Raw genomic sequence first — 12022 nt, forward strand, 5'->3', positions numbered from 1 at the left:
AATAAGAAATGTTGCAGTGAAGCGATCCGATTGGTCAGAATTAGCCTCATCCAAACCTCAAACCCCGCCCACAAATGAGAACGGCCAATAGGAAACAGTTTTTCACTACAAATTTTACACTCTGAATTTTGACTGTTGAATTTGAGAGCTTGAAAATACTTGTGCTGAAAATTTAAAAGTTGATTTATTTTTATATTGAGTTTTATACACTTTGAAAATGTACACTTTCAGCATTTCAGCAACTAAAATTCAGACTACAAACAATTAAGCATGTTTTTTCAGAGTAAAAAAATTTAAAAGTGCGAATATTCGGTGGTATTTAAAATTCAAAATCTGATGAAACAAATGATCTTTTTAAACTTCATGCCCTTTCACTAGAATCATTTGGATGATTTCAGCCCTGGAATTGCCAGTTTCTTCTGAAAAGGTAGCTGCTTACTTGAAAACTACCACTACATGACATTACAAATTGGAATTTAGAGCTGAATTTAGAGCTTTGGAGATGTTGACAGAGTAATAAATCAGGATTATTCAAACATGTGAGTGAAACAACACACAACTACAGCTATGTTTTTGAAGAGAAAACAGCATTATAACATTATAGCTCCCTGCTTTACAAACCGGAAATGAAAGAACCCCATCTACAAACCCACATACGCTCTAGTGAAAGTCGTCTTATGCAATTCGAGGTGAAGCAGACTGAGTTGCATGGGCCACAGCTGCTGGTACGTGCCTCTGTTTCTACTGCTCCATTGCCCATTTCCCATGCTCCATTGGTACAGCCGGTCGTGTCAGCCCAGGCGAGTGGAAGAGCCAGTGGGAACGAGTTTGTGTTAGTGTAGAAATACAACCAACGACGCCACGCTGGCTCTGTTTGATCGCAAATGAAATGTGGTTTTGTCACTTTACATTTAAGCCCCAAAAATCAAGGAGTGTGAAATGAAATCTTTGCATCAGGCATGGGTTTGGGCGCCATCTTGGAATATTTGATGCTGGTGATGTCTTTATTCACTTGTTACTGCAGGGATAGAAGAAAGAGTTGCTTGCTAATGGGCACAGGAAGAAGATATTGCCTGGGAAGCCTGGGGACACACAGAAAGCTAAAAATGTCCTTATTTGACTAGATAATATTGCAAAATAGGAACAAATGCAATAATTCTGGCCTCAGTGATGGAATATAAATATAAACTTGTGACGTTAAAGGACTGTGACTCATCTAAATGAGCATTTACCCTTTACGACAAAACATTTGGAGGATTCGGAACTACAGTTTAGGTTTGAAACAATGTTCAAAGACAATAACATTTAAGAAGAAATATCAAGAAATTACACTGATGATTTGTGAAAATAGTGGAAAGCGCTAATTCCAATGTTCTTTCTTTCTCTTGTGACTTTTTGCCTGGGGTCCATCACCTGCTTGTTTCTGAATATGTCATTGCTCTGCTTCAAATGTTCCACAAAATGACATTAAATAGATCTGCCTTACATTTATTCAATTACAGGTGGTTTTAGTGCTTAAAAATACCTTCAAAAACAGGCATTCTGACTGTGAGCGGGGTTGCCTCTCCACAGATCTGCTCAGTAATTTGGCCTGGTTTGGTCTCCATGATGATAGAAAGGTTTAATGCTATACTGTTAAAGGGACAGTTCAGAATTTTGGACATAGGGCTTCATTTCCTAGTGAGCCAGAGTGTTGGAGAGGACTAGAGGCAGTTTTTAAAATATTCCATCCAGTCCTTGTATTTGCAGAGGTCGCTGGTGCTAGGCTAGTGCATGTCAATGGCCATAGTTATCCTGCCACTAAAAACAGTCTTACCTACTCCACAAAACACCTGACGTAAAACTATTATTATGCCAGACTGCTGATGTAAATGTCTGTGTTGATAGAATAATGTTTGAAATAAAACTAACCTTGCATCTCATGAATCATTGCATGCTAAGGGACTATTTTCTCATATATCAGTCCGCCACTGCCAAGCTTTCCATCAGGAAGTACAACTTGCTGCTGCTGCTCAGACATAAATCCTTCAAATGCAAGGCTGGTTTCACATCTAAAATTATTCTATTGACACAGACATTCACATCGACAGTCTGGCGATTTGCTTCGGGTGTTTTGTGGAGTGGGTGAGACAGTTTTTAGTGGCAGGATAACTATGGCCATTGACATGCACTAGCCTAGCACCAGTGACCTCCACACGTCTCCAACACTCAAAGCAATAACATCTACATAGAGAAAAGCAAACGGCCGACCCTCCACCAGAAAAGTTATAGAATGCACCTTTAATAGTTTTGTGTATTTGATAAACTAACTTAACAACAGGAAACTCAAAGTTTTCAATTCTAATTAGGAAAGACTGATATGTAAACTTACAGCTCTGTGGTCTTTGTATAATAGCTCTCTTTTTGATTGTCATTATGTGTGACATGATTGTTGTTTTATAGTTTGCATGTTTAAAATAAATTCATTACTCAACTGCAAAGCGAAGAACACTTTGTCCTCTCCATAATTCCTACAATCTCAACTACCTTTCCTGCAACAGCGCATAGTGACTTGCAATAAACATTCAATTTAACATCTCTGAAAACAGTTTACGCCTAAAGAAATGAAAACCCACTGAAAACAAATTTCAAAATCACTTAATTTATGCGGAGTGAAGTGGTTGACGGCGATGCTGATTCAAACAATTTCGGTGTAAAGACGCAGCCATCTTCAAAATTAAACCCCTTGTGAGACAATATTGTGTGAAATCCTAACAGTTAACCACACAGCAGCTGCAGGCAGTCTTGCTTCCTCTTGACTTTATCAAACTAAATGCTTTATTGCTCGGGAGTCCATTCTGTCTCCCTTTCATTTCTTATCAGTCTGTTTATCTGACATTTTTATTTGTGCTTTGACTTCATCCATCCACTTAATGTAACATTTTACTATCTATATTCAAGAGGCACAGTCCTTGGTTATTCTTTGGAGGGCAGCCTGTTCAGAGCAGAAGCCAAATATATCTTTTAAAGGCGTAGTGTTTAGAATAAGCATTTGCATGTGAATGTTACTGTACATGGTGTCTCAGAAATGATGGATAATAATGTTACACAAAACGCACATAACAAAACCTCCTCCGTCTCGTTAGCTGCAATGGATTATATTGTGGTTAACGGCACATCATCGGAAACTCACTCTTTGCTGAATAAATGAATATATATAAAAGGATGGTTCACTGAAGATGCAGCGAGTAGTCAAGCAGGCAAAATGAATTAAATGGCAAGCGGAAAGCAAGGGAAAAAAAAAAAAAAAACATTCCCAGTTGTAAGCTGAGGTACGGACTTCAGTTCACAGTCAAATAACTTGTGACATTTTTGACTGGAGCTGTTGATGAGATAGCGTAAAAAATTACCTGTGTGTGTCAAAACAGCTTCTTTTTGTTCCAAGTCTCCCAACAAGCACCCATTTATAAGTGGGCAAAGAGTGCAAAGATGGGAGCAGGGAACTTTTTGTCTGTGTTTTTTTCATTGTACAAAAATACAACTTGGAATGACACCGTCTTTTGTGTTTTGTTTCATTATGCTAATCATACAGGATCAAATTAACACATGTTCCTTATAGCCAATTAACACAAAGCCCACTCTAACTAAATGTGTTGTTTTAGCCAAGAAAGAAATGTGGGATACATGTTAAGAATAGTTCTATCTGTGACTTTAAAGTTGTATAAACCAACGCTAATCTGCCAAAAATAAATGTGAATAATTCAAATACACAATAAACTAAGATGTCTGTCTAATATAACTAGTTTTAGCTTCATGTAACAATAACATGATGTCTTATCGTCAAAAAGTTCTCACAATAATAACAACAGTGACTAAAAAAGGAACTACATAGACCATGATCCTTTGTTTCAGACTATTTGAAGAAATAAATAAGGACTTTTATAGTTTTGATTCTTTGGATTATGGTATAACAATAGTCTTGTCAATGCATTTTAAAAGGGAAAAGTAACATTCACAATTTGGTTAACCTCTGTAAAATATTGCAGTAAATATCGTACCGTGAGATGGATATCGTGAAAATATTGTACCAAGAGATCTGGATATCATTACATCCCCATTCAAAGCTACAGTGGTTGCATCAGAACTACATTAACCAGTTTTGTGAAGTGCATTTGTAGTACTATTACCACCATTTCTTCCATGGACAACGGAACTGACACCATCTTGGTTCAGTTTCAACATGATAATTGTATGGGACAAAATTAACACATGTTCCTTAAAGCCAATTAACACAGTGTCCACACTAACTAAATGTGTTGTTTTAGCCAAGTGGGAAATGTGGGATATATGTTAAGAATAGTCTTCCTTTATATAAAACATTTCCACTCTGCCAAATATAAATTGCTGAATAATTCATATTCACAACAAACTAAAATGTTTTAAGTCCTGTCTAACTAGTTTGAGCTTCAAAACTACATAGACCAGCTGTCTCAAACATATTTTAAAAGTGGTATTACGATTCCTCTATGGACTTCTTTCGACAGATACTAAGAATGAAAAGTTTGGTGCGAATGGGCTGACATCTTGGTTCTGCAAGTAGCTTTAGCTTTAAAACTGCAGTGATGGTGTCAAAACTGCATAGACCAGCTTTCTCAAACACGTTTTAGCACTAATAATACCATGGACTACTTTCAAGAGATACTAACCCAAAAAAGTTTGGTTCAAATTAATGTGTGCTGCCCTTTGAAATCTCCTAAATGCTAATAGAAGTCCTTTGTAATCCTTTGAGAAATAGGGACCAAACTATTCTAAATATGTTAATCGAATAGAATAAGCAGTTTTATATCATGGCACAAGTGTATGAGAGATTGTCCTTACCTAGTCTGTTGTCCAGTGCTCCAAAGTCTAGCGAGTACTTCACCACATGGTAGTTGTTCCACACGTAAAGCAGATTGTCCCTGGGATTGTAATCCACTGCGGCAATGTACTGGTAGGAATTGGGGAACGGAATATCCAGATAGCCATCTTTACTCAGCTCAGTGTTGTAGATATAGTCAATCTTATTCCCTGTTGCTTCATTGTCATCATCCTCATATACGGATTTCACCACATAGAGAATCCCACAGATCATAAATGCGTTGGAGGCTGAACGCTTATCGTAGGCAGTGTCCCATGTGCCTTCAACTCGTAATGTGTAAGGGTTTAACTGGCTGATCACTATACGTCCATTGTTCTGTTCAGTCGCGTAAATCACCCAAAGTCCATTCTCGTCTACAGCTAAGTCAATATCCGATTTTCCGCCCCAGCGATACGGAGAGGTGTCGTGATAGTTGGCGTTCGCGATTATAGCCTCCCCACTTTTAATGCGAGTCCGTAGGTCGAACTTGACAATATTGCGAGTGCGCTCCTTGTTGAAGAAAAGCGCACCATCGTAGACCACAAATCCCGTTCCATCCACGCGATGGGGGAGTTTGTAGGTTGTAGTCGGTCGTCCGGCGATGAAATCTTCCTTGGAGGAGTATTCGGTTAGTGTGTCGGTACGGTAGGGTGTCCAGGGCATGTAGTAGATCTTGTCAGATGCTTGGAGAGGGTCTTTGCACCAGGCTCCAGACTGGTGGTCCGATTCGAAGAGGTGCTCGCTCTGGTAGACCCTTCGGAGGAGCCCTGGGCACAGGAAAACTGAGGAGCCAAAAAGGGGAAAAAACAAGTACAGAGTTACATTGGCAGGTAAGGATAGCAAGGACAATTTCAACTTCAATTTTGTATGTTTTAGTGATACAGTAACTGGTGAATAGTTGATCATGCAAGGACGTGGGATGAAAAGTAATAAGAAGTATTAAGTGTAGTGCCACAGTTAATCACCTATTGCAATTTAGTTTTTAGAGTTTCTTTTAATTCACTTAGAGCCTTGACCCCAAAAGCAATTAACTTCCCAAGTCACTTGCATGGAAAGATGAACAGATTGAAATGAAAGGTCATAAATGATGTACAAAACGATTCAATATAGCACAAAATGTCTGAAACATCTAGTGACAACAGCAACAAAGACAAATACTTGAAAACAGGTTTTAAGATATGCATTTTGAACCCAATGATCCTAAACCATTTGATAAATGACTAGGCTGTAATTATTGGTCTTGGCACAACGCAAAGACAAAACAAAAAACCCTGATTAAGAGATTACACAATCATTAGAATGGTCGTCTGTCCATTATTGCATCCACATGACATTCGAAGTCTGCAGCATGATTTACAATACTGCGCACAATAAACTAATTATACTTGAACTGGTTTGTGCTAAAATCTGATAAGGCTCAGCCAAGGCAGTGCAGCTGCAGCAGGTCAATATCAGTTGACCATTTTGCAAGCTAATTTAGCCTCATTATGAATTTTCTTGGACTGGAGCAAAATTGCATGGTAGATTACAATGTAAATACAAAACATACAAGCCTTATTTAATCAGCTGTGCATGTATGTCCAACTTAGCTGCTATCTTTTCTATGGAGATGTTATTGCATTGCTTGAAAAGTCTAATGCAACACTGTGCAACATATTTATCTTTAGGGAGGCAAGTGAGCCAAGTCAGATCTGTGGAGAGGCCAATCCCTCAATTTAAAAAAGATAACTTTAATACTATACTCTACGCAAAGTAATCTCCATGGAGAGAAGCAAGTGATGTTCCCTCGACCTTTAAGATGATCTCACTATAATCTACTGTAAATATGAAAACATGTTTTTAAGGCATTTGTGAGTCATCCCATTTTGTTTTATTAGCATTTGACATAGGGCCCTGACTTATCTAACATTTACTTTGTATGTTGTTTGAATGCTCCTTTTGGTGAAATAGCCCCAGAGCTTGGCAATACACTGACAGATCTGTCTCGAGCTAAAAGCTATACTCTTGGAGGAGGTGGAGGAGGGAAAGCAAGAGACAGCCAAACCAGAGAGTTCCTTCACATTCGTAATTCCGAAGATTAAACATGTTGTCTACCTACGGGTGTAAAGCTAAGTCAGACAGCGTACCATTGACATAGTACACATCACTGCGGTTGCTCTACTAAATGCTAAAAGGGTTGGAAAGGTAGAAAGGAGTGCTCGAGGTCAGAGGAGGTAAGCTTTTCACCGGCTCTGTGCAAAAAGAAGATTGTAAAAATATGGCGTCTGTGAATCGAGGCACAAGATGAGTGGAGTGAATGACAGTTTAAAGTAATGATACAAAAGCAATCATGGCTTTCATGGGGAAGTTTTGTAGAAACTGTTACTGCAGCAGCTGAACCATTTCAGGAAGCTTCTATCCTTTCTATCGCCATAAAGGTATGTAATTTGTAAGCCATTTTTTACAGCTGCACTACTACTACTACTACTACTGCGAGTACTGCAGCTTTTTTTGTGGAAAGTATATGCAACTAGAAAATGCATTTATAATGTTAGTACATTTGCCTCTTCACACATTTGATCTGAAACTTGACCTGATGGCGTAAAGTGCTTGTACTATAAAAGATAAATGGTGTCCAGTGCAACTGTCCGGCACTTACATCTCTATGGAGACTAGCAGATGGTGGACATTTAATACTACTATAATGTTTAGTACACATCTGCATTTTTTCCTCAATGGTAAAGAAGAGCGTGTAATACCATTAAAACACTAACTAAATGTTAACGGAAAAGCCATAAGTTCTGTCATTTATTGCACTACAGTAATGTGTTTCTTGAGACATACATTTGTTGGCTCCATAATAATAGTTTTGTGATTGGATCCCCCATAACCCTGTCTTAGGGGCCGGGGCATTGGCATATGTAGTGCACAATCATGCGGCGCTGATAAGGAAGAATATGGCGGCTACGAGCTGTCTACAGTATTGACTTGTGAGTCCCTGAAGGTTATATCCATCAACATGTTAGAGCCATAATCAAAAATGCTGACAGCTTATTGGACAGGCTATTGATCATACCATATAGCCCTCCACTTTAATATTATGCAGCTGATAAAGCAGGCTGGAATAATCTTGGGTTATTAAAGGCAATGGGAGACATCCTGAGGTTAGGAAGGGCCATGAGAGCAGGGTAGTAATGACCTTCCCTTTAAGAATTACCTCTCAATGTTAATAGATACATCTTCTTTATTGGTTAATATGAAATTAAATGTGACATAATTCGGTACGCTGCTGCTTTTCATTATAGTAAATTGAAATTGTGTTTTCCCCTTGAAAGGCATGTAACCAGCTAAAAAAAGCTATGTCCCGACACCAAAAATGACTAGTATGGGAAATCAGATGATAAGGAAAGTTGTCTGTATTTAGTTACCTTTTTGTTCCACTTCTACATTTTTATGCATGGAGGAGAGAGAGAAAGACAGACAAAATAAAAAAAAATAAAGTATTAGTACATTATTTTGGGAGGGAAAGTCTTGTGCATTACAATCAGTAGAACAGTGGAGTTAGTAAAAATTACACAATCGAAAGTCAGGAAAGAGTCTGTGAAGAAAACATAAGCATTACACACACAATTCTGTACATTAAACAAATTGGACAAAAGTAAAGACATTTTACATGCACTGTTACCCAACTTAAAGGTCCCATATTACGCTATTATCTAATCTACGTTATAATGTTGTTTCCTCATCAAAAACATACCTCTGTTTTGTTTCGTTCATACATGTTTAACACACACATCCTGCATATTTAGGAGTTAGAGTTCTTCTCTCAAACAGAAAACGCTCTGATCCACCTTGTGATGTAAACTCCAAACAGTCATTTGGATAATTTCAACCCTAATACTAAAAGATGACTCAAACATGTGAATAAAACACAACTCTGGGTATGTTTTTGAGGAGGTAACAGCATTATACCATGTCTTAAAGCTCACAAGAGTAAATTTTGCGTAATATAGGACCTTTAAAGATAATTAATAATAATAAAAAACAGATTCTGGCCCAAAATTTAACATGACATAAATGCATTTCAATTACAGCGTGTTATTGTATAAACATTAAGTCAGAACCGAGTACTTACCATTGAAATATGCTCAAACGCTACAATACTAAATTTCAGTATTTTTTTTTTGCATCTTATAAATACATTTTATATTTCCAGAGACAGATGTGGACAGACCCTTCACATCAGTCATGGTATTTTTCCTGATCTCTCGAGTTTGGTGGTAAAGAGGTTAGCATCAGCGAGCATGCCAGCCCCTGTCCCTTCCCCTGCAGTAATCCCGCTTCTAATAAGAGCGGATTAACCTCTGTTACCAGGGCTTACAAGGGCCCTCTCCTCCAAATGGAGAGTGAGGTATGGAGGTCAGGCGGTGAGCAGGGCGAGGAGGGGTGAAGTTTGAAAGATGGAGAAGTTATTAGAGGGGAACTGTATTAATGTAATGCCCGGTGATGGAGTGTGGAATAGAATAGGGAGAGGGAGCTTTGATCAAGTCAGTACTGGGTTTCTGAAGCAAAAATCATATTCATATTTCTTATAGTTTCTTTTCAAATAATATAAAATAAGTGAGTCAGATATGTGGGAACTAATGGGCATGAGACGCAATTTAATTAACAATAAATTTCTGGTTCTGGAAGTAAAATTACCATTCATTTTTCACATTGACTTTGTAAAAAAAAAAAAAAAAAAAAATATATATATATATATATATATACAGTTTATTAAAAGTTTGAAAGCTTGCTATGGACAAATCAGCGATGTGTAACTAATGAGCATAAGGCACATCATATATTACAAAAACAAGTATTAACTGCAAAAATTATTTAGCTAAATTTTGAGTTAATGTTTTTTTTACACTAAATATAAATGCTTCATGGACATTCGTTAATAAATAGCTGATTAGTCTCTGTTTAACTTTTAAACTCTTAAAGAAGCACTGTGTAACTTTTTTGTTAGCCAGGCTGGCACCACTTCATGGCTCCGCTCAATTTCATTTCTCTCCAGCGACTAGGTCAGGAATCGGAATACACTAGACAGTTCACAAAACCCTGGAAATGAGAGTCCGGGCACCAGTCAATCAGCGAAGAGCCAAACATTCTGTGTTGGCAACAATTCCCAAGATCGAGGATTTAAAGCCAGAACAAAGACAACGTTTGGTGAATTTTATCAAAGGGAAAGACGTTATTGCCCTTCTTTCTACGGGATTTGGGAAAAGCTTAATATACCAGTTAGGCCCATTAGCGGAGCCTTCAATATGTCATGATCAAATAGCAGCAATTGGTGAAATGAAAAAAAGTTCCCACCTACTGTCGAGCGAACAAATCCTAATGCTGCGAGGTCAGACGGTTTCACTTCATAGAAACCGAATCAGGCTACTTTTTTGTTGGAGGGCCCACCAACTTCTTGTCTACTTTATAGTTCCACATTATGGCATTAAACTTATCTAACACAATATAAGACACTACCTTGGCCATGTTACAGGTCAGAATACAAGTTTTTCAGTGTATTTTTGTGCAATAAAAACACATGTAAGTGAATAAATGCAGGCTACATAGGTTTAATGCCATATGTGGAACTTTCTAAACAAATCAATAACCTTTTTTGAAGGGCCCACAATATGCAATTTTATGATCTGATGTTAAAATGCTGTTTCCTCATCAAAAACATACCTGGCGTTGTGTTTTGTTTCATTCCATTGAAGATGTAGACAGACTAATAATAAAGGATCACTCAAACAAGTGAGAATAAAACAAAACACAACTCCAGGTGTGTTTTGATGAGGTAACAATATTCTAACATGGCTTAAAACTCACAATAATCCATTTTGCGCAACAGAGAAAAGCAGATGACAGACATGCTACAAGAAAAGTTGCATAGTGCAGCTTTAATATATGACTTGAATTCAAACTTTATACTTTTGGAACCTCAGCAAGCATCGAAGTGGGTTGAACTATTAAGCTCCATTTCACCATGTTGCAGCAGCATCACAGCTCATCAGCACCAAACATATATATTGAAATACCATAAGCACATTGCCAGTCACGTCAACAATAGCTCGAGGGCTAAATCTGTACGGCCATTACCGCCAACTCCAAATGTGCCAATAACCTGGAAACTGCATGGGCACTTTCATAGATCAAAGCAAAGTAAACAGCCGGATGCCGCAGATCGAAGCTTCTCCACCTCAGCCTCACAACAGGGACCAAAGGGGGCCAGGCATTTCTGATTGAGCGATCGCCAACAGTGTCCAGGGTGGAGAGGGTAATGATCTATAGGAAAAGGCATTAGCGACATAGATGTGTAAAATGATACACAACGAAATGGTGGAGGGAGATAACGTTGTGTGCAAACCAACAACGGAATGCATCAATGTTTGGGGTTTTCAGTTTTGACAGGAAGACAGCATCAAACAATAACTAATACAACCTCACGCTTTGGAATTTGGATGAGGACAATTAACAAATTTCAAGGTTAAAGGTACAATATTATGCAAAATTGACTCTTAGGAGCTTTAAGTCATGTTATTAATGTTGCTACATCCTTAAAAAACATCTGGAGCTGTGTTTTGTTTCATTCACACATGTTTGAGAAACCCTTTCTTATTCGTCTGTCTACATCTCCAAAGCTCAAAATGCTTTGTTTCAACTCGTGATGTCATGAAGCGATAGTTTTCAAGTTAACAGCTACTTTTTACCTTTCGTTCAGAAGAGATTGGCAATTCCAGGGCTGAAACTATTCAAATGATTCTAGTGAAAGTGTACAGAGTTTAAAAACACAGTGAAGCACTTCCTGTATTACCACATGACAAGGTGGAACAGAGGGTTTTCATTTTGAGGAAAGGACTCAGCCTAAATATGCAGGATTTGTGTGTTAAATATGTGTGAGTGAAACAGAACGCACAACTCTGAGCATATTTTAGATGAAAAAATAACATTATAACATAGATTTAAAAAAAACAAAACAAAACAGTGTAATATAGACTCTTTAAAAGTGCACTATGTAACTTGCTCTAGTTATTTCTATGGAAATGTCATTGCTATACCTTGAATATTGCACGGCAATAAACTCATCCAACTTGTGTGAATTTTAGTGCAGATATGTTGTTTATTGCC

At 37.8% G+C, this 12022-nt stretch overlaps 1 protein-coding gene across 1 annotated transcript in view; it reads right to left on the reverse strand.

Annotated features, from left to right (window-relative positions):
- The window catches only part of LOC110159331 (adhesion G protein-coupled receptor L3-like), a 400279-nt gene that overhangs the window by 139879 nt on the left and 248378 nt on the right, over positions 1-12022 (reverse strand). The window contains exons 6-7 of the mRNA XM_055156115.1: positions 8284-8298; positions 4858-5658 (exon numbers count right to left, since the gene is read on the reverse strand). Coding sequence (XP_055012090.1) covers positions 4858-5658; positions 8284-8298 — 816 coding nt within the window. The remainder of the gene's footprint in view (positions 1-4857; positions 5659-8283; positions 8299-12022) is intronic.

Source organism: Boleophthalmus pectinirostris, unplaced genomic scaffold (genome assembly GCF_026225935.1).
Source record: "Boleophthalmus pectinirostris isolate CB_2022bp ecotype Guang Dong unplaced genomic scaffold, ASM2622593v1 HiC_scaffold_20, whole genome shotgun sequence".
NCBI lineage: Eukaryota > Metazoa > Chordata > Actinopteri > Gobiiformes > Gobiidae > Boleophthalmus > Boleophthalmus pectinirostris.